At 47.2% G+C, this 27,901-nt stretch overlaps 1 protein-coding gene across 2 annotated transcripts in view; it reads left to right on the top strand.

Moving 5' to 3' along the window:
- Positions 1 to 5,480: 5,480 nt before the first annotated feature.
- Positions 5,481 to 27,901, top strand: part of ZNRD2 (zinc ribbon domain containing 2) — an 83,991-nt gene continuing 61,570 nt past the window's right edge. Inside the window, exon 1 of one of the 2 annotated variants that reach the window (XM_073605159.1) lies at positions 5,481 to 5,634. In XM_073605159.1, coding sequence (XP_073461260.1) covers positions 5,565 to 5,634 — 70 coding nt within the window. In that variant the 5' untranslated portion in view covers positions 5,481 to 5,564. Of the gene's footprint in view, positions 5,635 to 6,777; positions 6,891 to 27,901 lie in introns of those variants that run through there. The other variant, XM_073605158.1, reaches the window with a different exon arrangement.

Below are 27,901 nucleotides of genomic sequence, written 5' to 3'. Positions count from 1 at the left end.
GTCCTCCGGGGGAGAGAAGGCTGTCCCCATCCTCCGGTGTCCCCGTCCTCCGGGGGAGAGAAGGGTGTCCCAGTCCTCAAGGGGAGAGAAAGCTGTCCCCATCCTCCGGTGTCCCCGTCCTCTGGGGGGGAGAGAAAAGTGTCCCAGTCCTCCAGGGGGAGAAAAGGGTGTCCCTATCCTCTGGAGGAGAGAAGGATGTCCCCATCCTCCGGGGGAGAGAAGGCTGTCGCCAGAGGATGGGGACATCCTTCTCTCCTCCAGAGGATGGGGACATCCTTCTCTCCTCCGGAGGATGGGGACATCATTCTCTCCTCCAGAGGATGGGGACACCCTTCTCTCCCCCAGAGGATGGGGACACCCTTCTTTCCCCACCTGAGGACAGGGACACCGGAAGATGGGGACACCCTTCTCTCCCCCGGAGGATGGCGACAGCCTTCTCTCCCCCGGAGGACAGGGACATCCTTCTCTCCTCCAGAGGATGGGGACAGCCTTCTCTCCCCTGGAGGACTGGGACACCCTTATCTCCCCCGGAGGATGGGGGACACCGGAGGATGGGGACAGCCTTCTCTCTCCCTCCTCCGGGGGAGAGAAGGGTGTCCCCGTCCTCAGGGCAGAAGGGTGGCACCCTCTCCTCCTCCAACCACCCAAGGACCAGCTCTTCCAACTTTGGCCAACCCTTGGGACATCTCCTTCTCCTTCAAACATCCAGGGGCCCACTCCTTCTCTGCCAACCACCCAGGTGCCCTCTCCTTCTCCCCCAGCCACCCAGGGGCCCTCTTCTAAACTAAATGGCCACCCAGGGGCCCTCTCCTCCTCCAAACACCCAGGTGCCCTCTCCTTCTCCCACGGCCACCCAGGAGCCCTCTTATTTACTAAATGGCCACCCAGGGGCCCTCTCCTCCTCCAAAAACCCAGGTGCTCTCCTCTTCTCCACTGGCCACCCAGGGGCTCTCTCCTTCTCCACCGGTCACCCAGGGGCTCTCTCCTTCTCCACCGGCCACCCAGGGGCCCTCTCCTTCTCCCACGTCCACCCAGGAGCCCTCTCCTTCTCCCCCGGCGGCCCAGGAGCCCTCTCCTTCTCCCACGTCCACCCAGGAGCCCTCTCCCTCTCCACCAGCCACCCAGGGGCTCTCGCCTTCACCAGCCATCCAGGAGCTCTCTCCTTCTCCCATGTCCACCCAGGAGCCCTCTTCTTTTCCACCGGTCACCCAGGAGCCCTCTCCTTCTCCCATGTCCACCCAGGAGCCCTCTCGACCGGCCACCCAGGGGCTCTCTCCTTCTTCCTCAGCCACCCAGGGACTCTCTCTTTCTCTACCGGCCACCCAGGGGCTCTCTCCTTCTCCCTAAGCCACCCAAGGGCTCTCTCCTTCTCCCCCAGCCACCCAGGAGCCCTCTCCTTCTCCCCCGGTGGCCCAGGAGCCCTCTCCTTCTCCCACGTCCACCCAGGAGCCCTCTCCCTCTCCACCGGCCACCCAGGGTCTCTCTCCTTCTCCACCGCCCAACCAGGGGCTCTCTCCTTCTCCACCAGCCATCCAGGGTCTCTCTCCTTCTCCACCGGCCACCCAGGGGCTCTCTCCTTCTCCCATGTCCACCCAGGAGCCCTCTTCTTTTCCACAGGTCACCCAGGAGCCCTCTCCTTCTCCCATGTCCACCCAGGAGCCCTCTTGACCGGCCACCCAGGGGCTCTCTCCTTCTCCCTCAGCCACCCAGGGACTCTCTCTTTCTCTACCGGCCACCCAGGGGCTCTCTCCTTCTCCACCGGCCACCGAGGGGCTCTCTTCTTCTCCCTAAGCCACCCAGGGGCTCTCTCCTTCTCCCCCGGCCACCCAGGGGTTCTCTCCTTCTCCACCGGCCACCCAGGGGCCCTCTCCTTCTCCACCGGCCACCCAGGGGCCCTCTCCTTCTCCACCGGCCACCCAGGGGCTCTCTCCTTCTCCACCGGCCACCCAGGGGCTCTCTCCTTCTCCACCGGCCACCCAGGGGGTCTCTCCTTCTCCACCGGCCACCCAGGGGCCCTCTCCTTCTCCCACGTCCACCCAGGAGCCCTCTCCCTCTCCACAGGCCACCCAGGGGCTCTCTCCTTCACCAGCCATCCAGGGGCTCTCTCCTTCTCCCATGTTCACCTAGGAGCCCTCTTCTTTTCCACCGGTCACCCAGGAGCCCTCTCCTTCTCCCATGTCCACCCAGGAGCCCTCTCGACCGGCCACCCAGGGTCTCTCTCCTTCTCCCTCAGCCACCCAGGGACTCTCTCTTTCTCTACCGGCCACCCAGGGGCTCTCTCCTTCTCCCTAATCCACCCAGGGGCTCTCTCCTTCTCCCCCGGCCACCCAGGAGCCCTCTCCTTCTCCCCCGGCGGCCCAGGAGCCCTCTCCTTCTCCCACGTCCACCCAGGAGCCCTCTCCCTCTCCACCGGCCACCCAGGGTCTCTCTCCTTCTCCACCGCCCAACCAGGGGCTCTCTCCTTCTCCACCAGCCATCCAGGGGCTCTCTCCTTCTCTACCGGCCACCCAGGGGCTCTCTTCTTCTCCCTAAGCCACCCAGGGGCTCTCTCCTTCTCCCCCGGCCACCCAGGGGTTCTCTCCTTCTCCACCGGCCACCCAGGGGCCCTCTCCTTCTCCACTGGCCACCCAGGGGCCCTCTCCTTCTCCACCGGCCACCCAGGGGCTCTCTCCTTCTCCACCGGCCACCCAGGGGTTCTCTCCTTCTCCACCGGCCACCCAGGGGCCCTCTCCTTCTCCCACGTCCACCCAGGAGCCCTCTCCTTCTCCACCGGCCACCCAGGGGCTCTCTCCTTCTCCCTAAGCCACCCAGGGGCTCTATCCTTCTCCCCTGGCCACCCAGGAGCCCTCTCCTTCTCCCCCGGCGGCCCAGGAGCCCTCTCTTTCTCCCACGTCCACCTAAGAGCCCTCTCCCTCTCCACCGGCCACCTAGGGTCTCTCTCCTTCTCCACCGCCCAACCAGGGGCTCTCTCCTTCTCCACCAGCCATCCAGGGTCTCTCTCCTTCTCCACCGGCCACCCAGGGGCTCTCTCCTTCTCCCATGTCCACCCAGGAGCCCTCTTCTTTTCCACAGGTCACCCAGGAGCCCTCTCCTTCTCCCTCAGCCACCCAGGGACTCTCTCCTTCTCTACCGGCCACCCAGGGGCTCTCTCCTTCTCCACAGGCCAGCCAGGGGCTCTCTTCTTCTCCCTAAGCCACCCAGGGGCTCTCTCCTTCTCCCCCGGCCACCCAGGGGTTCTCTCCTTCTCCACCAGCCACCCAGGGGCCCTCTCCTTCTCCCACGTCCACCCAGGAGCTCTCTCCTTCTCCACGACCACCCAGGGGCTCTCTCCTTCTCCCTAAGCCACCCAGGGGCTCTATCCTTCTCCGGCCACCCAGGATCCCTCTCCTTCTCCGCGTCCACCTAGGAGCCCTCTCCTTCTCCCGCATCCACCTAGGAGCCCTCTCCTTCTCCCACGTCCACCAAGGAGCCCTCTCCTTCTCCCGCATCCACCTAGGAGGCCTCTCCTTCTCCCACGTCCACCTAGGAGCCCTCTCCTTCTCCCACGTCCACCTAGGAAACCTCTACTTCTCCCACGTCCACCCAGGAGCAATCTCTTTCTCCCACGTCCACCCAGAGGCCCTCTCCTTCTCCCTAAGCCACCAGTGACCCAAAAGCGGGTCACACATGTGCTCTGCCCTCGGGGGACCCGGTACCCACCGTCCTGGGACGCCATAATGATGGCGTACAAGTCTCCAGTGTGAGGGCTACAGGTAAACTAGCACTTAGCTTCTTTGGCCCCTGATTTGAGGAAAAGCAGCGGAGGCGATCCAGCCCCCAGCACTTGACAGAGATCAAAGACCAGTGGCGGTCCGTGCCTTGTGGGCGTACGGGCGCTGCCCCCCCTGTCACCTCTGCCGCCCTCCCTATTCATGTGCCCAGCCCCTTTCAGGACACCGGACACATGAATTGCTATGGCGGGGATAGGCGGGGGGGTGTATTTTGAAGCACGTGATTAGAGCCAGAGGCTCTAATAGGCTTCAAAATAGGGTGGGCTCAGGGCGCAGAGCACTGCTTCCCGATTCCACCCTGTTGTGTGGCATAGCAAATGAATTTTCACTATTTTCACACTAATGATCCTCCTTGCCAATCAGCAGGCAGGTCAGTGAGACCTGTCTCCCGATTGGCCAAAGCATTAGGTGATCCTATTGGATACACAAGGGGTGACACGGCGGAAGAAGCCTGAGGAGCCGAGCAGACACAGGAGCCACAGCAGCTGCTACAGAAGAGGAGGAGGAAGCCCCGTCACTCTCGGTAAGTGCCGCCAAACCGGCCGCTCGCGCATGGGGGGAGGATGTTAGTGAAGTGACAGCTGAGCCGGGGGGCGCACCTGGTTGCATATGATGGGGCACAGTGGCTGCATATGGCGGGCACAAGTGGCTGCATTTGACGGGCACAATGGCTGCATATGATGGGTACAAATGGCTGCATATGATGGGCACAAGTGGCTGCTTATGATGGGCACAATGGCTGCATGATGGGCACAAATGGCTGCATTCGACGGGCACAAATGGCTGCTTATGATGGACACAAATGGCTGCATATGATGGGCACAAGTGGCTGCTTATGATGGGCACAATGGTTGCATATGAGGGGCACAAGTGGCATGCGTACGACGGGCACAAGTGGCTGCATATGATGGGCACAAATGGCTGCATTCGACAGGCACAAATGGCTGCTTATGATGGGCACAAATGGCTGCATATGATGGGCACAAGTGGCTGCTTATGACGAACACAATGGCTGCATACGACGGGCACAAGTGGCTGCGTACGATGGGCACAACTGGCTGCGTATGACGGGCACAAGTGGATGCATTTGACGGGCACAGTGAGGCTGCAACTGATTGGGGGCAGGGGGGTGGTTTCAGTATTTTTCAGTTTGTTTGCGCCCCCCAAAATTTTAGAGCACCAGCCACCATTGTACACTGCTGTATAATTTTTCTTGACCTCCCTTATATGTATTTAGCAGGGCTGTGCACAGACAGATTTGTGATTCTCTATGTGTCAGGCTGCTGATTTCCGCCATTGATATACACCTTCACCAGAGCAGGCTCGGGGGTGGGGGCGGGGAAGCTTTATATTTTATCTCGACTTTGCCCCATTGATATAGATTGTGCTATGCAGGAGATAGGCACGCCCCCCTTCAGCAGAGCAGGCTAGGTGTAGGGGCAGCTCTATATTTTATCTCGACCTTGTCCCATGGCCGCCCCCCTTCTCCAGAGCAGGGTAGGGGCGTATTAGGGGCGGGGCGGGAGGCGGTGCTGACGATAATACAATTTAACGATAATGTACTCGCACCGCCTCCGCCCGCCCGCTCGAGTCCTCGCGCATGCGCAGTAAAGCCCTGCCGTCAGCTGTGTTCTGACGTAGCCGCCCGCTCGAGTCTAAAATTTTCCTCGACCGAAAGCAAAGGCTGCGCACGCGCAGTAAAGCCGCGGTTACGTCGCGCATGCGCGGTAAAGTCCCGCCGTCAGCCGTGTTCTGACGTAGCCGCACAGGAAGTGACGTGGGTCGAGGATCTGCATGGGTCGCAGGAATTTTTACAACATCGGCACTTTGGCTTCTGGTTCTCTTGTCAGCATGGCTTTACAGGGTGAGCGCACAGATCGGCGATACATTGTGATTGAGAAGGGCAAAGCGATGTCTTGTATGCAACTTCTGGTGGCTTTTTACTTATGTGGAGGGGGATCCTTATTACTTACTGTATAGGGAAGCATGAAGCTGACATGCAGCCTGAAAGTCTGAGGAGCTGACATTCCAGGAACTGTTCATTTCTACCAAGTGAAGTTAGTATCAATAATCTTTTTGCTTAGACAGACCAAACGGCTGTGCCACTGAGTGTACATTTACTACAGACTGCAAGCATGTGTTTAGTAGGCGAAATGAAGTAGGTGATGGGGTCTCTGGGGTCCCTCAGTAACTTTATAAACCAATATAGTAAATAAGTGCCATGCCGCCCTTAAGATGTATACCTATAATTTCAGTGCAATGAAGTAAATCCAATAAGTTAACCAAAATCATACCTATAACATATACTGCATGCGTTGTAAAACAATAAAAAGTGAACCATTTAAACCACATTCATCAATCATCAAAACGGTATGAATAAACGTGCAGTAAATGTGCAGATACACAGCATATATATATATATATATATATATATATATATATATATTGAAAAATCCTAAAGATAAGCGTTTGTATATTACAAGTCCCAATAACAGTGTAAAAGTCTTTGTTAATAAATTCATGATGTTACAATATACACTAGCAGTATAATCCTTTTTTGAAAAGATTCTCGGTTTATCATTAAAAGTCATTCTGGATATCCAGTTTGTCTTGGATGAGATGCCATCAGTTTTCTGGCTGCAAAAGGGAACATTTCCTCAGTCTCCTCTCCCTCAATGAACAGACTGCAACACTGATCATACACTATGTACAATCCCGATTATACAATTGTATTTTAGATCTACCATCAGCCATGTAGTACAAAAGCCTGTCTTGATACTGAATGTGTTGTATAGGTTTTTCCTTATATTTCATAGTTCTGGAAAATCTAAAGAAGATTGTACAATCAGATCATATAGTGTAAGACCACAGACAAGTGATAGTAAGTTCACATATTATAAAATTGCTGACAGGCAGGGTTTTCCCTATCAGTCTCATGCCATAAATACTTCCCCTGCTTGTCAGCTGTATTGTATTCTGAGCCACACATGCGCAGCTCAGTGTACAATAATGGCCCTGATCTGTGTGCATGCCGAAGAGACAGAACCTGGAAAGGAGACCAGGTGAAGATGGAAGTGCCCAGGACCCATGGGATCTGTCCCAGAGGGCACATGAGGACAGGTATGTCTGTCATAAAATGCTGGTATGCCATTGGTACTACATCATGACATTAACCGGATGGAGGGCTTGATTCATAACATTTTCTAGCAGAGTATACTGTCTCTCTAAAGCAGAATGAAACCAGAAAGCATTGTTAAAAGAGAAGTATGTTTTGTTTTTTTTTTTTTTTTTTTTTTTTTTTCCATATTCATACTTACCTAGATGCAGCATCATTCCCCCTGCGCCTCTACACTGAGAACCGAGTGATCGAACATCGCCGATGACTTGTTTTTTTTCAGCTCCCCTAGCTGCGCTCCCCCATGCTCACTGGAGCACTGAGCTGTGGAGGGGCGGGGAGCAGCCGTCTCAGCGGCTTGCTGAGACGGGCATCAGTCCAGGCACCTGGCGGATCCAGACTTCATTGTCGTGATGACGCGGTGCCTGGACCAATTTCTGGGACGTTAGCAGAGAGTGGACTTCAGCTGAAAACGGGTCACAGGACTGCAAAACAAATTGCACTCCTGTGACCCATAAGAGAAGCCCAGCCAAACGAGCTCAGCCTGGATTTCGCCTTTAACCACTTTAGTCTCGGAAGATTTGGCTGCTTAATGACCAGGCCATTTTTTGCGATACAGCACTGCATCACTTTAACTGACAATAGCGTGGTCGTGTGATGTACCCAGACAAAATTGACGTCCTTTTTTTTTTTTTTTTTTTTTTTTTCTTGTTCAAAGTTTTTTATTGAAAAGCAGACATGAAATTCAACAGGCAATATTTGTGCGACATGTAGCAATAAGAATTATACAGGTTTTTTTTCTGCGACATATGCATTACAACAGGCAACAGGAACATATCAAAAGCAAAATGTCCAGAGGATATTCCTTGCAGAGATATTTGTGGACATAATATATCTGTTTTGATTTATAACTAAAGAGAAATTAAAACAAAAACTAAAGTTTTATTCGTTTGCTCGAAAAGTAAATCTGCGAGCATGTGCAGAGTCAGAATCTGGCAATCGTTTTGTAAATTGTAGAAAACATTACCAGTGATGTATCTGGAGGAGAAACATTAAGTAGAAAAGGTAGAGTGAGGATAGTGGTAGGAAAAGAAAAGGTAGAAAGACTAGAGGTAAGGAGTGGAGAGGAGAGGGATGGTCGGGGGGGACGCACAAACCAAAGAAGTACCATTAAGTCTGTCTAATGTTGTTGTGACCAGATTAGGGTTTTAGAAGTTGTTTATCGAAGTCCGGGGGTAAAAAGTGTTCAGCCCAAGAATTCCAGATTTTAAGGTGTTGGGGAATTCTATCAAGGATTGTTGCTTCAATTTTACTGTGGATCATAGATTGAGTGACCCTGTTTTTGACTTCAGCTAGAGCGAGTTTAGGGGTTTTTCCAGGCCCTGGCTATCGTCTGTTTGGCTGCTGTCGTGAGCTGAAGGAGAAGGCGAGTCTGGGATCTGGTGAAATCCGAGGGGGTAAGATTCAGCAATGCAACAGCCGGGTCAGGATCAATGGGATGTTGAAATAGGGTGGAGGCCACACGGAATATTGCAGCCCAGAATTCCTGTACTATTGAGCATGTCCACCATATATGTATATGGGTACCCCGTTCGTTACAGCCACGGAAACAAGTAGCAGGATAATTTGGGAGAAATTTGGAGATCTTGGCAGGAACCAAGCACCATCTCATGAGTACTTTGTAATTCGCTTCTTGAGCTATTACATTGTGGGATGATATTTTCGTATTGGACCATATATCAGACCAGCTCTCTGCATCAAGATCTAATGAGAGGTCTTTGGACTACTGCACAGCATAAGAGGGAAGGTTGGTTGGGGGAGAGGTCAGATGAGTATATAAGAGGGAAATTAGTCCCGGGGCATAAGGATCAGAGTTGCAAATCCCTTCAAAAATGGATAGATCATCTAGTGAGGTGTGTGTGCTTATAGTTGTAGGGATAAAGTGAGCTATCTGTAAATATCTAAAAACTTCTGTAGGGGGAATGTCAGCATGGTTTTGTAGCGAAGAGAACATCTTAATGGTAGATCCAGAAGCAAAATCGCATATGCGGTATAGTCCCGCCCTAAGCCAGATTTGAAACGATCTTGGGTTGATTTGGGCCGGATAAAATTTCGGGTGATCCAGGAACGAGAGTAACGGGGAGTGAGCAGATTGTAATTTAAATGGGCCTCTGAGTTTATCCCACAACTTAAGGGAGTGTCCTGTAATGGGGTTACTGATTGGACCTCGCGTTGAGGGGGGCAACCATAATATGTTAAACACTTTGAGGGGGTGAAGGTCTATGGCTTCCAAACTAACCCAAAGTGGAGTTTAATTTTTTGCATGGTATAGAGTTATCTGGGCTAGCTGAGCAGCGTGATAATATCCCAAAAAGTTAGGCAGACCCAACCCCCCCTTGAGTTTACTACGAAGTAATATAGCTTTAGCTACCCTAGGTCTAGTGGAGCCCCATATATATTTGGACACTCTTGTCTGAATAATGCGGTGGTAGTATGAGGGAATAGGGATCGGAAGGACTCTATATAGATAAAGTAGTTTTGGCAGCATAGACATCTTTACAGCCGCTATCCGGCCTAGCCATGAGATACATATCGGGCGCTAAGATTCTAATAGGGTTGTTATGTGCTTTAACATAGGGAGGTAGTTGCCTCTAAATAGGTGGGTCGGGTCGCTAGTTAGCTTGATACCAAGGTAGGCTATTGTGGTTGTAGACCAGGTGAAGGGGAAGAATTCTCATAAATGTTCTGAGTGTGGTAGGGACACGTTGAGGGCCTTAGATTTGGATTGGTTGACTTCCAATCCTGATATTAGAGCAAATTTGTCTAGAAGGTATATTAGGTTCGGGAGTGTGGTTCGTGGAGAGGTGACAAATAGTAGTGCATCATCGGCAAATAGGCATAATTTATGTGATGTAGAGGCTATATCTAAGCCTTTAATATTTGGATTTGCTCTAAGGAGAGCTGCTAGTGGTTCAATCGCTAATGCGAACACTAGGGGGGAGAGGGGGCACCCTTGTCTTGTACCCCGTTGTATCTGAAAACAGTCCGATCGGTATCCTGAATATTTAACATATGCTTGCGGTTGGTTGTAAAGGGAGTCTACCCATTGTAGAAAGTTAGGGGCAAATCCCCATCTTTGTAGTATATAGTGGAGGTAAGGTCAAGAGACTGTGTCAAACGCCTTACTAATATCAAGAGAGAGAAGATGCATAGGGATTTGGCGTGTTCGAGCTAGGTGTTGGAGCAGAATGACACAACGGATGTTATCACTGGCCTGGCGTTTTGGGATGAAGCCTACTTGGTCTTTGTGTATAAGGCCACCTATAATTGGGTTGAGGCGTAACGCCATAATTTTGGCTAGGATCTTTATATCCAGGTTGAGTAAGGATATGGGCCTGTAATTGGATCACAGAGAATTGTCTGTGTTAGGCTTGGGTATCATGGAGATGATGGCTGTCAACGTGTCTCGACCAAAAGAGTGTTGTTTAAGGAGGGCGTTGAAGGTGTTGGTGAGAAGGGGGGCTAGAATGGGAGCAAATTTTTTGAAGTATAAACTAGAAAGACCGTCGGGGCCTGGTCTTTTGTGTGGTTTAAGAGACTTTATGGCAATAAGAACTTCTTCGGACGTAACGGGACATTCCATAGACTCTCTATTGGCCTCTGATAATTTCGGAAGTGTGATGTTTTGAAACAATACCTCAGCTTGTGTCGCCGAGAAGGTACGTATTGGGGTATATAATTCAGCTAACTTTCTGTGGAATTTAGAGAGCACCTTCACCGGGTTACTCGTGAAATTATCCTTGGCCAGTTTGAGTCTGATGGGATTGTGTACCCTTTCCGGTCGACGAAGTCTCAATGCAAGGAAGGTATCTGGCTTATTGGCTTTAGTATAAATTGTGTGGTTGGATCTGCGAATGGCTTTGTCTGCTGATTCTGCCAAGAGCAGGTCCAACTCTGTTTTTGTCTTTTCTAGCAAAATTCTATGAGGTTCAGTTGGGGTGGATTGGAATTGGAGGAAGAGGCGGTGAAAATCTGCCTCCAATTGCTGGGTTCTGAGTTTTTTATCTCTTTTGAGGTGAGTAGATACGGATATGCAGGTCCCTCGAATTACGGGTTTGTGCGCCTCCCATAATAGGACAGGTGAGATATCAGGAGTGGAATTATGCTGTATGTATTCTTTAAGGGCTAGCTCTATATCAAAGCAATAGGATTGGTTGGTTAAATATGCCTCATTTATACACCATGTGCGGTCTCTAGACTGAGGAATCAGGGTAGAGACAGTTGTGATCACTGCACAGTGGTCTGACCAGGTAATTGGAATAATGTTTGAGTGGAGTAGGGTTGGTGAGGACGCAACAGGTATAAAGATGTGATCGATCCTTGAAAAGGATTTGTGTGGGTATGAATAAAAAGTAAAGTTTTTCTTGGCAGGATTACATTCTCTCCATGTGTCTAGTAAAGAGGCCTGCTGGAAAAGTTTGCAAAATAATATAGAAGGGTAGTATTGTTCAGGGGCCTAAGGAGATTTATCGAGGTGCGGGTGTAGCACTTGATTGGAATCGCCGCATATAAAAAGGGTGCCCTTGCAGTGCGATCGTATTACCTGTAAGAGGTGATTGAAGAAGGGGTTGGGATTATTATTGGGGGCATAATAGGAGACTATAGTGGACATCACGTCTTGCAAGTGCCCAACTAAAATAATGTAACGACCTTCAGGGTCTTTAATTTCATTTGTTAGGGTGAATGGAAGGGTGTGGTGAAATGCGATGAGGACGCCACGTTGTTTAGTGGCAGCCGAGGCGGTGAACACTTGGGGGTATTTAGAACTGAAGTATTTAGGGGTTGCTTGGGTTGAAAAGTGTGTTTCTTGTAGGGCCACTACACTGGCCTTCAGGTGTGCGAAGGTACGAAAGGCCTTAACCCTTTTGTTTGGGGAGTTGAGTCCCTTAACATTGAGGGAGAGTATGTTCAGGGGGGCCATTTATGTGGGCTGGGGGAAGTACTATAGGGTAGATGTTTGAGGATCATGCGACCCACCCGACCTAGTGGAAAAAGAGGGAGGAGGTGTGAGGAAAAGGAGGAGGAGAGAGAGGATAGAGCATGGGTTTTGTAGAGAAAATAAAGTGTAATAACACTTGGTGCGTTGGACATGTTAGCCCAACAGGTAGATGCCCATACTTCCAAACCAGCCAGCTGGCGAGGGAGCATGTGCATCCTATAGGGGGGAGCAGTGACATTTCCCTGCCGCAGGTCGGGAAAAGTTAAACTGTAGTGCTCAAACAATATAAACAGTACGCACTAAGACCGTATCACTATATTCAATTGTAAGATACCGGTAGTAACCCCACCTTGGTGGGAAAAATTTAGTGTCAAAAAAAAAAAAAAAAAAAAGGGGAGCGAGTGGGAACATAAATAGGTGGTTAGGGAAGGGCAGGGAGGAAGCGTGGAAGGGAGAGGTTGGGGTGGGTGAGGAGGTTCTAGGGGGGTAGGGAGGGAAAGAGAGAGAAGGGGGGTAGGGAGGGAAGAGGGAGGAAAAAAGGGAAGGGATGGGGGTGGGAGGAAGGCATCAATTGGCACAACTGAGATCAAAATCACCAGGGGAGATGAGGAAGTCTAAAAATAAAGGGTATCAACTTAACTATACTTTTATGAGTATTATAATTAGCATTTTTGAAATCTTAGCTTAAACAAGTAAGGTTAAACCGAACAAAGCAAAAGGAAAGTATTCAAGACATATGCACCCTATAATGGGATTAAGGGGGTCACATATGTTGAGTCCCGCAACAATGGGAAATCTTACCAGAACACAAACTTCTGTGTCTCGGTGACGTAAGATAATAATAATAATAATAAAAAAAAAAAAAAAAAAAAGGAAAGAAAAAGGAAAAAATCACAACTATCTCAGTTCAGTGAGATATTAACAGTGTAACCAGGAGTTCTCCTGAGGTGTTGAATAAGAGCATTAGAGGTTAGGTTTTTCAGCGAGATGTGTGTGCTTTAGGATCAAAAAGGTTTGCTTGACGAGACGGTGTTCCTTTTCGGATCGAGGAAGGGCCAGATTGATTCCGCTTAGGAGTGGTGGTGTATGGATAGGCTGCAGAGCGGGCTGGAGTACGTGGTAGCGAAGTCTCAGATTGATGTACAGGGGGCGACAGGTGAAGTGATTCAAGAAGACGCTGTAGTGATTCTGGAGATGTGGAGGAGTGTTGCTGCCCCTGGAACGTAAACTGAAGAGAGAAGGGGAAACGCCAGGTATATTTTATCTGATGCTGTATCAGGATTTGTAATTGCGGTTTCATGGCTCGCCGTTTAGCAATGGTAAGGGGTGCCAGGTCAGAGAAAAGTTGGTAGTTGTGGTCTTGGAACTGGAGAGCGTCTTTATTCCGGGCAGCTGCGAGTAGTTGCTCCTTTGTACGGAAAAAGTGTAGTTTAATTATTATGTCCCGTGGAGGGCCGTCTTGTTGGCGGCGAGTAAGCGCCCTGTGAATCCTGTCAAATTCCAGGCGTTCAATGGGTATGGAGGGACAGAGTTCCTGGAAAAGAGCTGTTGTAAAGGATTGTATATCCTCAACCACTTCAGGGATACCCCGGAGGCGTAAATTGGACCTGCGAGAGCAGTTCTCGGCGTCCTCTAAACGTGAGAGTAATGTGGCATTTTCCTCACGGAGGGCTGCCTGTTCCTGAGCATGTTCTTGTATAGTAAGCTCTATATCATCTACCCTGGTTTCCAAGTCTGCTGTACGCTGACCTAGTTCCCTTATCTCCCTTGACAGTCTGTTAGTAATTTGGTCAGATGTAGCTTTCAGGGCCTTGTTTAACATCTTCTCCATGTGTTTCAAAAAATCAGGCTGTGACATACCTTGTTGTGCAGGGATGGGAGAACCGCTGTATACAGAGTCTGTGGCATCATCCTCCTCGCTGTCTGCCTGCTCCGTTCTAGTTGGAGATGCAGCGTGCTGTTTGGCGAGGGCTTTCGCCGCCATCTTGGATGAGGCGCGGGCCAGGGCCTCTTTGATCAGTTTGGTCTTATTCTTGCCTCTGTGGCCCTTCAGAACCATCCCGGTTGTGGCTCGGGTGACGCTGGGGATGATCGCCGGTATTTTGATTCAGTTAGGCGGTCTGAATGCGCTATGCGGTCCCGAATCTGCGGCGGGGAATGCGGAGCTCTAAGAGGTAGTGTCCTCCATGCTGAGCCTCGCGCATGCGCCCCCTTTTTTTTTTTTTTTTTTGCCCCCACAAATAGAGCTTTTGTTTGGTATTTGATCATCTTTGTGTTTTTTTATTTTTTTGCGCTATAAACAAAAAAGAGCAACAATCTAGAAAAAAAAACACTATTTAGTACTTTTTGCTATAATAAATATCCCCACTTTTTTTTTTTTTTTTTAAAAGCATTTTTTTTTTCCTCAGTTTAGGCTGATCTGTATTCTACATATATTTGGTTAAAAAAAAAATCGCAATAAGCGTATATATTGATTGTTTTGCGCAAAGGTAATAGCATCTACAAAATGGGGGAAAGATTTATGGCATTTAAAAAAAAAAAAAAAAAAAAATTTAAATCGGGACTGCGTCATAGCAGACAGATCGGACACTTTTGGCACCATTGGCATTTATACAGCGATCAGTGCTATAAAAATGCACTGATTACTGCGTAAGTGTCACGGGGAGGGGTTAACAGTAGGGGGCGATCAAGGGGTTAACTGTGTTACCTAGTGAGCGATTCTAACTGGAGGGGATAGGATTGCCTGGGTGAGGAGACTGATCGTTGTTCATACTTGGTATGAACAACAGTTCGCTCTCCTACCCCTGACAGCACAGAGATTTGTGTTTACATTGACAGATCTCTGTTCTGTCTCTGTGTGGCGCGATCACGGTGCCCGACAGTCATCGCGACCACCAGGCACACGCATCGGCTCCAGCGGTGCGTGCCCCCTAATGGTCAAAAGGCGAGCCAATGCATAGCTACGATGGTTCGCCAAGGGGAGCCAACCTGCCACAGTATAACTGCGGTGGCTGGTCGTGAAGGGGTTAAACTCAAAAGAAAATATTTATTATTTTGCATCTTACAATTTTTTAGATGTGATGGCTGCATTCATTTTCTTTTTAGGATCTCCTTCCTTTATAAGGCTGGATTCACACCTATGCATTTTTAGTGCTTTTTGCATTTTGCAGATTTGCACTACAGTCAATTTAACATGGTTTCCTATGGAACACGTACTGTAGTACAAATCTGCAAAATGCAAAAAGCACTAAAAATGCAGAGGTGTGAATCCAGCCTTAGCCAGTAGGTCTGTTATTTTTCAACAGAAGCTTTCCTGCAGATGTTGCAGTTAGGGGTTGAGAAACACAATTTTTTTTTTTTTAAATCGGATAAGAGTTTTTTTGAAAAACCAATCAACAATACATTCAGACACAGTATCATTGCAGCCAGAAATTCCAATACAGCAGTCATCTCAAGTAGCATATGGTGTGTGACATATGGATTTACATAGTAGGTCATCTGGCTGTATATATACAATACCATTTATTATGACGTATAATTTTCCAATTTCAATTAACCACTTAAGGACCAGCCTCGTTTGGATTTTAGGTGTTTACATGTTTAAAACCGTTTTTTTTTTTGCTAGAAAATTACTTAGAACCCCCAAACGTTATATATGTTTTTGTTTTTTTCTAACACCCTAAAGAATAAAATGGCGGTCGTTGCAATACTTTCTTTTTTTTTTTTTTTTTTGCACCGTATTTGTGCAGCGGTCTTATAAGCGCACTTTTTTTTTGGAAAAAATTCACTTTTTTGAATAAAAAAATAAGACAACCGTAAAGTTAGCCCAATTTTTTTATATTGTGAAATATAATGTTATGCTAAGTAAATTGATACCCAACATGTCACGCTTCAAAATTGCGCCTGCTCGTGAAATGGCGTCAAACTTTTACCATAGGCGATGTTTAAAAAATTATACAGGTTGCATGTTTTGCGTTACAGAGGAGGTCTAGGGCTAGAATTATTGCTCTCGCTCTACCGGTCGCGGCGATACCTCACATGTGTGGTTTGACCACCGGTTTCATATGCGGGCGCTACTCGCGTATGCTTCTGTGCGCGAGCCCGTCGGGAAGGGGGGGGTTTAAAAAAACAATTTTGTTATTATTTATTTTACATTGTTTTATTTATTTTTACACTGTTTAAAAAAAAAATTGTGTCACTTTTATTCCTATTACAAGGAATGTAAACATCGCTTGTAATAGAAAAAAAGCATGACAGGACCTCTGAAATATGAGAACTGGGGTCAAAAAGACCTCAGATCTCATATTTACACTAAAATACAATAAAAAAAAAAAATCATTAAAAAAAAAAATGACATTGAAAAAAATATATCTTTTAAGAGGCGTGGGCGGAAGTGACGTTTTGACGTTGCTTCCGCCCAGCAGTGTCATGGAGACGAGTGGGTGCCATCTTAGCCTCACTCGTCTCCAGGCACAGAAGGGAGACAGACGCGATCGCCTCCGCCGCTACCAACGGCTTCGGTAAGCGGCGGAGGGCACCGGATCGCGGCGGGAGGGGGGGACCCTCTACCGCCACAGATAAAAGTGATCTCGCGGCGAATCTGCCACAGGGACAACTTTTATCAGAAAGCCGTCCGCCGCACGAAAACGGGGATCCCAGGGTTATGGCAGCTAGCTGATGCCATAACGATATCCACCGTCAAAGTTTGGACATACATCGGCGTGCGGCGGTCCGGAAGTGGTTAACAACAATCTAGACTGCGTGTCCTGAATTGTAAGGAGTACTATAAGATTTGCACATATAACAATCGGATATGTATGATATCTAATAACATTAATTACATTTATTACATTACTAATGACTAATTACATTTAAATAGAAAGCAAGAAAATGTAACGTCACTTTCTCCTTATGCATTTATGATTGTTCACCATGGTTCCTCCATAAACTTATTATAGGAGCGATGAGTTATACAATCATCCTGGCAATACCTCCCTTTACTAACTGGTTACATCTGTAATAGTCGATCGTTAACCAGTTGGGTTGGATCTAGCCCGGGAGTGTCCAGCCAAGTTTGCCACATTGAGTAGAATTTCTTAAGGACATTTCTATGTTGGTAGGTGATTTTTTTTTTTTTTTTTCCCGTATTAGCATATTATTTACTAGTTCTGTACATAGTTCCCCATTGGTACCCTCTGGGTTATCCAGAGTCTCGCGATCGCCTTGCGTGCCAAGTAAAATGGACGCAGAACTGCTGTGTGGCCATTCGGTGAGAGTGAGGGTATCTCTAAGGCACCAAGGAGGCAAACAACTGGGTCATTCAGAATTAGAAATTGAAATACCTGAGAAATAGTGGACAGAACATATTGCCAGTATCAGAATAGTTTTTGACATTTCCACATCATGTGTAGTAGATCTTCTTCCTTTCTACCACATTTTGGACATAATGGGGAATCCCGGAGCCCCCATTTGTGCAGTTTAGTCTGTGTCCTATATACTCTGTGCAATAAGACTAAATGCGACAATTTATGTGATGTTGAGACTGATACCAATGGGGCAGAGGCCAGACACAGTTCCCATGTTTCTCCGTCAATAGGACCTAGGTCTTTTTCCCACCCTTTTCTACAGGGTAAGTCAGAAGCGTCATGCGTTGAATGTATTAGTCTGGCATAGACTCTCGATCATACCTTTCCTGTCCTCTGCCAGCATGACATTGGTCATCAGAGGATGTGTCACTGATGTAAGGGAAGATATTCTAGTTTAATTTTGTATAGCATGCCTGAGTTGTAGATATTGATAAAATTGTGTTCTAGGTATGGCAAATTCGTCTTGTATGTCCCTAAAAGATTTAAATATAGTACCACTGAACAACTGAGGGATATACCGCACACCCATTGTTTCCCAGAGATAACAATCTTTAAGTTTATACAGTTCTTTGTAATATTTAATTTTCCATATGGGTGTGAACGAACAGGCTCCCCTGATTTTCAGAATGGATCTGACGTACCTCCACAAGGTGTTCAATAGTACTATCGTAGGTAGAGTTTGCGTGATATGCGTGAGCCCTGCCTCTAAGTGAGATAGTGCCGAGCGTAAGGACCCCTCCGGGACCAGTAAGGACCTGATGGGGTCACTGTCAGCTATGCCTCCCCAATTGCCCAGGTGTTGAATCTGGGACACCACAAAATAAATTCTAGCATGAGGAACTGCTAGACCACCTTGATCTTTGGCTAGTTGTAATGTATGTAGACTAATCCGCGCAGGCTTATTACCCCAAATTAGGTCCCTGAACTGAGCATCTATTTGGGTAAACCATTTGTGCGGAATCCATATGGGTGTATTATGAAAAACATATAAAAGTTGTGGGGCCCATACCATTTTAAATAAGTTTGCCCTCCCGGTGACCGATAAAGGTAACTTCACCCATGTGGAGCATTTCATTCAGAATTTATGGAGCAGGGGAACCAAGTTCAAGGTAAGATACTGGCTAGGGTCTGGTGTCACCTGTATTTCGAGGTAGCGGAACTCGCCCACCGTAATTATGTCCTTTGCACAGTCAGGTAGAGGTTGTGGTAGAGGCTCTAGGGGCATAAGTACCGATTTATTCCAATTGATGTTGAATCCTGACAACTCCCCAAAGTCAGCATCACATTCTTCAGGGAGCCGTCCGTGTCCCCAAGGTAAATCAGAGTATCATCTGCATATAAGGAGATGACGTCTTGTTTGGGGCCTCGACAAAAAACAATAATGTTTTGTGATGCTCTAACATGTATGGCTAGAGGTTCAAGGGCCAGGGCAAACAGGGGTGATAAAGGACACCCCTGCCGCGTGCCCCTAAAAAGTCTAAAATGTTCGATAAGTTTCCGTAAATACGCATTCTCGCCGATGGGGTGTTGTATAGTAGCTGAACCCATTTAAAAAAAGAGGGGCCTACCCCAAATCTTGTTAGCACTTCCCATAGGTGTGGCCATTCAACACTGTCAAACGTTTTGGCTGCGTCTAGAGATAGGATGGCCCTATTACCTGAGTTGTCTGTGGACAGTTTTAGGTTGAGGAATAGTCTACGTAAGTTTTGGGCTGTGGATCTAGTCGGTATAAATCCCGATTGGTCTCTATGTATCACTGTTTGAATACATTTGGCTAGTCTGTTGGCCAGGACTCTGGCTAACAGCTTAACATCAAACGTAAGTAATGAAATAGGTTTATATGAGTCTGGGGACAGGGTATTTTTACCTGGCTTCAAGAGTACTATTATAAGTGCTTCACTCATGGAGAGAGGGAGGGAGTTTTCCAGTTTCAAATGCCCTGTTATAAACCTGTAGTAGTGTTGGTATTAGTTGTGCGGTGTATCGCTTATAAACTTCTGATGGTAGGCCGTCTGCCCCCGGTGCTCTCCCATTTTGTGTGTGAGCTAGTGCCTCCAGAAGCTCCTCTTCTGTTAGTGGGATATTTAGTAGGTTCGTGTCCGATGCAGACAATCGTGGTATAAGGTATTTATCTAAAAATGAGTGAAGATCCTCAGAGGATTGATGGACTTTTGATGAATAGACATCCTGGAAAAAGTTCCTAAAGATGTCTATAATGGCTTGCGTAGAGTAACAAGGTGTACCCTGTGCGTCTGCCACTGCCACTATATGTGAGGATGGTTGTTGTGATTTGGCTAATAGAGCTAACATATGACCCGTATTTTCCCCTTATTCAAAGTGTTTTTGTTGTAAAAAGAACCTTTTTGTTTTCTGCGATTTGCAATGATAGGTGCTTGAGCATGGATTGGGATTATCAGTGGGGTCATCAATGTACCGTGTTTCTGATTTTTGTGCTTCTGCTATCACAAGATTTTCCCTTTCTTTGGTTTTTGTTTTGATATGGGATATCTCTCTAATAAGTTACCCACGTAAATAAGCTTTAGCCGCCTCCCATACTGTGGCTATATGTATTGATCCTATATTTTGTCTAAAAAAGAAAGTCAGAAGTCTTGGGAATGGATCAGGGTCCGGTAGTAGCGACAGCCAGAAAGGGTTAAGTTTTCATAGTCCGTTGCCCCTGACCGCCCTCATTCGTAGATCTATCGTGAGCGGGGAGTGGTCTGAAGTCTGCCTGACATGATATTGCAAGGAGTCAACCATGGGTAGCATGTAGGGTTGTCCCGATACCACTTTTTCAGGACCGAGTACAAGTACCGATACTTTTTTTCAAGTACTCACCGATACCGATACTTTTTTTTTATGTCACATGACAGTGTTTTTTTTTATTTTTTTTTTTTTAACAGTGCTTTTTTTTTTTTTTTTTGGGGGGGGGGGGTGAACTGTGTGTGTGTGTGTGTGTGTGTGTGTGTGTTTTTGTTTTGTTTTTTTAATTTACAATTTTTATTTTTTACAATAATTTTTTTTTTTTATTCTTTATTGCAATATGTGTTTTTTTTGTTTTTGTTTTTTTTTTTTAATCAGCCCTGTTGGGGGGCTTTGGTGAGATATCAGGGGTCTTAACAGACCTCTGATATCTCCCCCTTGAGACAGAGAAAGAGACAGAGGATAGAGATTCCCCAGTCCCTTTCTCTGCAGCCTCAGCTGCACTGAGAATGAATGGAGAGAAGACAGCGGCTCCTCTCCGTTCATAAACTGACACATAGTAATCACAAGAGATTACAATGTTTCAGTTATGTGAATGGACAGAGTCAGCTGACTCTATCCATACACAAAGGAAGGAGGAGGAGGACGGAGGAACGGAGGGGGAGAACGGAGGGGACAGAGAAGGAGGGGGGAACGGAGGGGACAGCGGAGAGGCACAGAGGAGGAAAGAGGAACGGAGGGGGACAGCGGAGAGGCACAGAGGAGGAAGGAGGAACGGAGGGGGACAGCGGAGAGGCACAGAGGAGGAAGGAGGAACGGAGGGGGGCAGCGGAGAGACACAGGGAAGGAAAGAGGAACGGAGGGGACAGCGGAGAGGCACAGAGGAGGAAAGAGGAACGGAGGGGACAGCGGAGGGGGACAGAAAAGGAGAGAAGAACGGAGGGGGACAGCGGAGAGGCACAGAGGAAAGGAGGGGGCATGGAGGATAATGAGGTGACAGCGGTGAGCGATCACCGCTGTGTCACTAAAGCAGCTGAAAGCCGGCGGGGGGAGAAGCTTGTATCTCCCCCATGCGCCGATCACAGCTGACTTTTAGGTATCGGGGAAGCATCGGGAGCATTTGCCCGAGTACAAGTACTTGGGCAAATGCTCGGTATCGGTGCCGATAACGATACTAGTATCGGTATCGGGACAACCCTAGTAGCATGCATTCATTACCCAGACCTAAATCTATCCGTGACAGGCCTCCTATTGAGGCTGATTGGCATGAGTACACCTTAGCGTCAGGGTTATGCATTCTCCAAACATCTGTAAGGCCCATCTCCAAAAGAAGGCGGGCAAACCGTGTGGGTCTCTGTGTTCTTTGTGAGCTGATCCCAATACGGGCACTGAGTTTGTCTTTTTCAAAATCAATATAGTTATTGAAATCCCCTATAACCAATATTGGTATTCCCGGTTAGTGAGACGTATAATCAGCTAATAATGTCAGGAGACTGGCTGAGAATGGAGGAGGAATGCATAACCCTGCCAATATACATTTAGTTCCATAGAGGGAGCATAATAGAAATATGTAGTGACCCTCGGGTCAATTTTAACTTGGAAGGAAAATTGTGTACCTCTTCTGATCAGGAAACTCACTCCCCTCGAATACACAGAATATGTGGCATGGTGTTGGTGACAAAACTGTCTTTGTGCAAATGACGGAGTGGATGACGAGGGGAGATGAGTCTCTTGCAGGCATATCACATCAACATCGAGACGTCTGATCGTGCGTAGCCCGACATTTGATTGGGTTGTTCAGGCCCTGGACATTCCAGGAGGATATTCTAGTTATCTTAGACATTGCAATAACATAACAATAAAAGGAGTAGTAAACCCTGAGAATGTTGTGCTAGCAGATGACACTACCACCTGATAACTTGTATACCGTGAGTCCCACCAGAGAAACAATATTGAGGTATGCTTCTATTTCGGCAAATGGGGAATCAGTATCTTCAGAGGCACGTTTGTACTGAGGGAGGTGAGGTCCACAATGAACGGACAAAGTAATAATAGAGGCCATGGTGAAAAACCCAAGATAAAAAAATAGAAAAAAAGAACGAAAACAAAAAGTAACTGGCCAACAGGGCCTTGTGAACTTGTCCTGAAACAGGTAGAGGTCTGTCCCAGACCATCTTGGGGGCAACAGTGGAAGCACGCTTCAGTGTCTTAAAACTTCTCAACAGCAAGAGCTAAAGCCGTGGTCAAAAACAGAACTTTGAAAAACAAACAGTTACCTCCGCCTTGGCATGGTGTCAGTGGAAAGAATGAAAACGTGCTGATCTTCTGTAGTTAAACCTGAAGCGGTGTCCTTCATGATGGTGCCGGGCGCCCATTGCAAGCTTAACGGATTGTTTGGTCCAGCCATTGTGCAGCCACAGATGGAGTGTCAAAGAATTGTACTGATCCCAGTACCTCAACTCTTAGACGGCCCGGGTACAACATTGCATTATGTAAGATCGAGATCTCTGAGGCGATGTTTAACATCTTTGAATTTAGCACACTGTTTCTGTAGGTCAGGTCAGGAAAGAGTGATATTTTTGCATTAACCACTTTTAAGGCAGCTGGTTTCATCCTAGCATTGCGCAAAATCACATCTCTGTCCTTATAATTAAGGATTTTGTTGTCAGAAAATTTTATAGCAAGCTCTCAAACTTTGTGTGTCGGAAATTCCGATGGAAAATGTGTGATGGAGCCCACACACAGTCGGAATTTCCAACAACTAGGTCCTATCACACATTTTCCGTCGGAAAATCCGACCATGTGTACAGGGCCTTAGTCTCACCGCTTGGTATCTGAGGAGCAGCTGTTAAACAAAGGTTTGTCAGAGCCTCTAGTATCCACTTTACTCGCCAGTAGAAAGAAAGTAACTAGATATATCTACGCTGAAGTTTGGAGAGTTTACAACTTTTGGTGTCGTTCGTCAAACTGAAGCTTAGAAGACATTGTGTCGATTCTGGAGTTTCTACGGAATGGGGTGGACAAAGGTCTTGCAGTTAGCACTCTTATGCCCTGTACACACGACCGCACATTCCGACAACAAAATCCATCGGATTTTTTCTGATGGATGTTGGCTTAAACTTGTCTTGCATACACACGGTCACACAAAGTTGGTTGGAAATTCCGAACGTCAAGAACACGGTGACGTACAACATGTTACGACGAGCCAAAAAAATGAAGTTTAATAGCCAGTGCTGCTCTTCTGCTGGATTCCGAGCATGCGTGGCAGCTCTCAAACTTTGTGTGTCGGAAATTCCGATGGAAAAAAGTCCAATGAAGCCCACACATTGTCTGAATTTCCGACAACAAGCTCCGATTGCACATTTTCCGTTGGAAAGTCCGATCGTGTGTACAGGGCATTAAAGTGCAAGTGGCTGCCCTGGGAGTATATACCTAAACAACCTATTTCCTCAGTTCCTTTGGTTACAAGATTCTTTAGGGCAATTACTAGGTCCAGACCAGTTGCTACTAAACATTTTCCAAAATAGGACCTGTCAGTAATTTTGCAAGTACTCACAAAAGATCCTTTTGAACCGTTACAGACAATCTCATTGAGGTATTTGACTCTTAAAACGGTATTCTTAGTTGCAGTTACAACTGCGAGAAGAATTAGTGAACTACATGCTCTTTCAGTTAAAGAACCTTTTTTGTTAATTTACCCAGACAGGATTGTGCTTAAAACCGATCCGGGGCTTTTGCCTAAGGTGGCGTCAGTTCATAACAGGTCGCAGGAAATCATCCTGCCAACTTTTTGTTCAGATCCTTCAGGAAGTTAGGAAGAATTATTCCATAATATGGATGTAAGAAGAATTCTATTACATTACTTGGAAATAATGAAGGACTTTAGGTCTTTGGACTCTTTATTTGTTCTTTTTTCTAGCAACAGAAAGGGGCGCCAAGCATCAAAGGCAGAGGCGTAACTAGAACCTTTAGGGCCCCGGTGCAAGAAACCATGATGGGGCCCCCCTTCCATCCGAGCCCCAGGCTTCCAATTTAGGGAGGGTGTCCATTGACATCCTCCCAAAACCGTGCTTCCCACATGACCCCTGGGACATGCATCCAGCGCAGTCACAGCAGCCCTTTACCATGTGATCAGCTGATCACATGTAAACAGACTTGCCGGTTATTCGCAGCCCTTTCCTCCCACGCTGTGTCTGTGTTAGGAAAGGACTGCCGTTAACTGTCAAGAATGTCAGTAAATTGTTTACACTGATAATTAGTGCTCATTAATGCTGCCTATTAGTGCCCATCAATTCTGCCTATCAGCACCACCTATCAGTGCTCGTTAATGCCGCCTAACAGCGTCCATCAGTGCCACCTATCAGTACTCTTCAATTCTGCCCATCAAATCCATCAATACTGCCTGAGTTCTGCCTATCAGTGTTCCTCAGTGCCCATTAGTACCACTTATCAGTGCAGCCTATCAGTGCTCATCAATGTGGCCTATCAGTGCCTATCAGTACCCATTAGTGGCTTCTATCAGTGCCTCCCCATTGGTGCCCATAAATTCCTCCCATCAGTGCCTTCTATCAGTGCCCATCAGTGCTCATCAGTTAATGCAATTAATTTCCATCAGTGTCATCTGCCTTCTCAGGACAGCACGGCTCTGAGCTGAGATCGGTGTCTGTCATGGAACAGTAGCACAGAGACACCGGCATTAACATTCTATTTAGCCCGTCCGTCCTCTCTCGGGATGAGAGAGGACACACAGCTGATCTCATTGCTTCCCCTCTCCTGTGTGCTCCGTGGGAAATGTGAGCTCTTTAGCTTCACACTAGACTGCCTGCGGAGCACACAGGAGAGGGAAGGGGGAGCAGTGAGATCAGCTTTGTGTCCTCTCTCATCCCCTGCCAGAGAGGACGGACGGGCAAATAGAACGTTAATGCCAGTGTCTCTGCTACTGTTCCATGACAGACACCGATCTCCACTCAGAGCCGTGTGTGAAAATATAACAATTTTAATCAACAAACTTATTAGGGGCAGTCCGCAGGTCTGGAGGCTGTAGTTTGAGGCCCTTCGCTCTATGGGGTTTATGTTAGGCGAGTTTGCTGGCCAAGGTGCCAAGTCCTGCTGGAAAATTAAATCGGCATCTCCATAAAGCTGGTCAGCAAAGGGTAGCATGAAGTGCTCTAGAATTTATTGATGGAGGGCTGCGCTGATTTTGGACTTGATAAAACAGTGTTTTTTTTTTTTTTTTTGTTTGTTTTTTTGGGTTTTTTTTTTTTTTTTTTTTTCTGACTGGAATGGTACCAGCTGATTGGAGAAAAGCCAATGTAGCACCAATATTTAAAAAAAGGCCAAAATACATCCCTGGAAATTACAGACCAGTTAGCTTAACATCAGTAGTATGCAAGCTCTTGGAGGGGATAAGAGACTATATACAAGATTTTAGTAATGAAAACGGTATCATTAGCAGTAATCAGCATAGATTCATGAAGAATCGTTCTTGCCAACCAATCTAAACTTCTATTAGGAGGTAACCTGCCATCTAGATAAAGGAAGACCCGTAGACATGGTGTATCTGGTTTTTGCAAAAGCATTTGACACAGTTCCCCATAAACTTTTATTGTACGAAGTAAGGTCCGTTGGCATGGACCATAGGGTGAGTACATGGATTGAAAACTGGCTACAAGGGAGAGTTCAGAGGGTGGTGATAAATGAGGAGTACTCGGAATGGTCAGGGGTGGGAAGTGAGGTCCCCAGTGTTCTGTGCTGGGACCAATCCTGTTTAATTTGTTCATAAATGACCTGGAGGATGGCGTACAGTGTTCAGTCTCTGTATTTGTGGACGGCACTAAGCTAAGCAGGGCAATAACGCCTCCGCAGGATGCGGAAACCTTGCAAGAAGATCTGAACAAATTAATGGGGTGGGCAACTACATGGTAAAAGGGGTTTAATGCAAAATAATGCATTTGGGTAGCAAAAATTATGAATATCTCCTCACTAGGTGGTGAACCTCTGGAGAAATCTAGGATGGGAAAGGACCTGGGGTCCTAGTAGACGATAGGCTCAGCAATGGCATGCAATGCCAAGGTGCTTCTAACAAAGCAAATATCGGCCTGCATTTAAAAAGAGGATTAATTCCAGGGATAAAGCAATAATTCTCCCACTCTACAAGACTTCGGTCTAGAGTATGCTGTCCAGTTCTGGGCACCAGTCCTCAGGAAGGATGTACTGGAAATGGAGCGAGTACAAAGAAGGGCAACAAAGCTAATAAAGGGTCTGGAGGATATTAGTTATGAAGAAAGGTTGTGAGCACTGAACTTATTCTCTCTGGAGAAGAGACACTTGAGAAGGGGGTATGATTTGAATTTACAAATGCCATACTGGCATACTGCCACAATAGGCATAAAACTTTTTTGCGGAAGGGAGTTTAATAAGACACGTGGCCACTCATTAAAATTGGAAGAAAAGAGGTTTAACCTTAAACTGTGTAGAGGGTTCTTTACTGTAAGAGCTGCAAGGAGGTGGAATTCCCTTCTACAGATGGTGGTTTCAGCAGGGGGGGGGGCCCCATCAGTAGTTTCCAAAAAACTATTAGATAAGCACCTGAATGACTGCAACACACAGGGATATACAAGGTGATACTGACAAATAATCACAAACACAGGTTGCACTTGATGGACTTGTCTTTTTTCAACCTCACCTACTATGTAACAGTGGACCCCAACACCAGCAGGTGGCATGGCCCCCTATATCACAGACTGTGGAAAATTTTGCATTTCGTTTGGAAATCAAAGCCCCAGAGTCTGGAGGAAGAGTGGAGAGCCACATAATCCAAGTTTTATGAGCTCCAGTTTGAAGTTTCCAGTCAGTGACGATTTGAGGAGCCATGTCATCTGCTGGTGTTGGTCCACTGTGTTTTATAATGTCCAAAGTCAGCGCAGCCCTCTACCAGAAAATTCAAGAGCACTTCATGTCTCCCTCTGCTGACCAGCTTTATGGAGATGCTGATTTCATTTTCTAGCAGGACTTGGCACCTGCCCACACTGCCAAAAGTACCAATACCTTGTTTAATGATCATGGTACAGTTGTGCTTGATTGGCCAGCAAACTCGCCTGACCTAAACCCCATAGACAATCTGTGGGGTATTGCAGTGATGGGAGTAAGTCACACATGTGCAAGTCTCAAGTCTTAACCTTCAAGTCACAAGCAAGTCCCAAGTTACTGTGGCGAAAAGCAAGTCAAGTCGAGTCCCTGCTAGAAGTCAAGCAAGTCAAGTCAAGTCATTTATTTTGGTCAAGTCACAAATTAAGTCAAAATACTGGTCTACCCCGAAGCCGGGACTTGGGGGGAGCTTTCTTTTGTGGGGGGGGGCTTTTGCCTAGGCCAAGACACAGAACTGGTGGTGCCAAGTCATTGCAAGTCAAATAACCCAAGTCAAAGTCAAGTCGCAAGTCATTAGTGACAAGTCAAGTCAAGTCATTTATTTAATTTTGTCAAGCAAGTCGCAAGTCCTCAAACAAATGACTCGAGTCAAGTCATGTGACTCGAGTCCCCCACCTCTGGGGTATTGCCAAGAGGAAGATGAGACGCCAGACCCAACAATGCAGATGAGCTGAAGGCCACTATCAAAGCAACCTGGGCTTCCATAACACCTCAGCAGTGCTACAGGCTGATCGCCCCCATGCCACGCCACATTGATGCAGTAATTCATGGAAAAGGAGCCACGACCCAGTATTGTTATAGTACAGGTATATGCAATTAGCAGACCTCCAGCTGTTGCAAAACTACAAGCCCCATCATGCCTCTACCTCTGGGTGTCATGCTTGTGGCTTTCAAAGTCTTGCTATGCTTCATGGAACTTGTAGTTGTGCAACAGCTGGAGGTCTGCTAATTGCATATACCTGGTATAGTACATACTATACTGTACATGGACATACTTTTCAGTAAGGAAACAACATTTTTA

Source organism: Aquarana catesbeiana, linkage group LG11 (assembly GCF_042186555.1).
Source record: "Aquarana catesbeiana isolate 2022-GZ linkage group LG11, ASM4218655v1, whole genome shotgun sequence".
In the NCBI taxonomy this organism is placed as follows: domain Eukaryota; kingdom Metazoa; phylum Chordata; class Amphibia; order Anura; family Ranidae; genus Aquarana; species Aquarana catesbeiana.
Note: the sequence above shows the minus strand (reverse complement) of the source record. Positions and strands in the feature narration are given on the sequence as shown.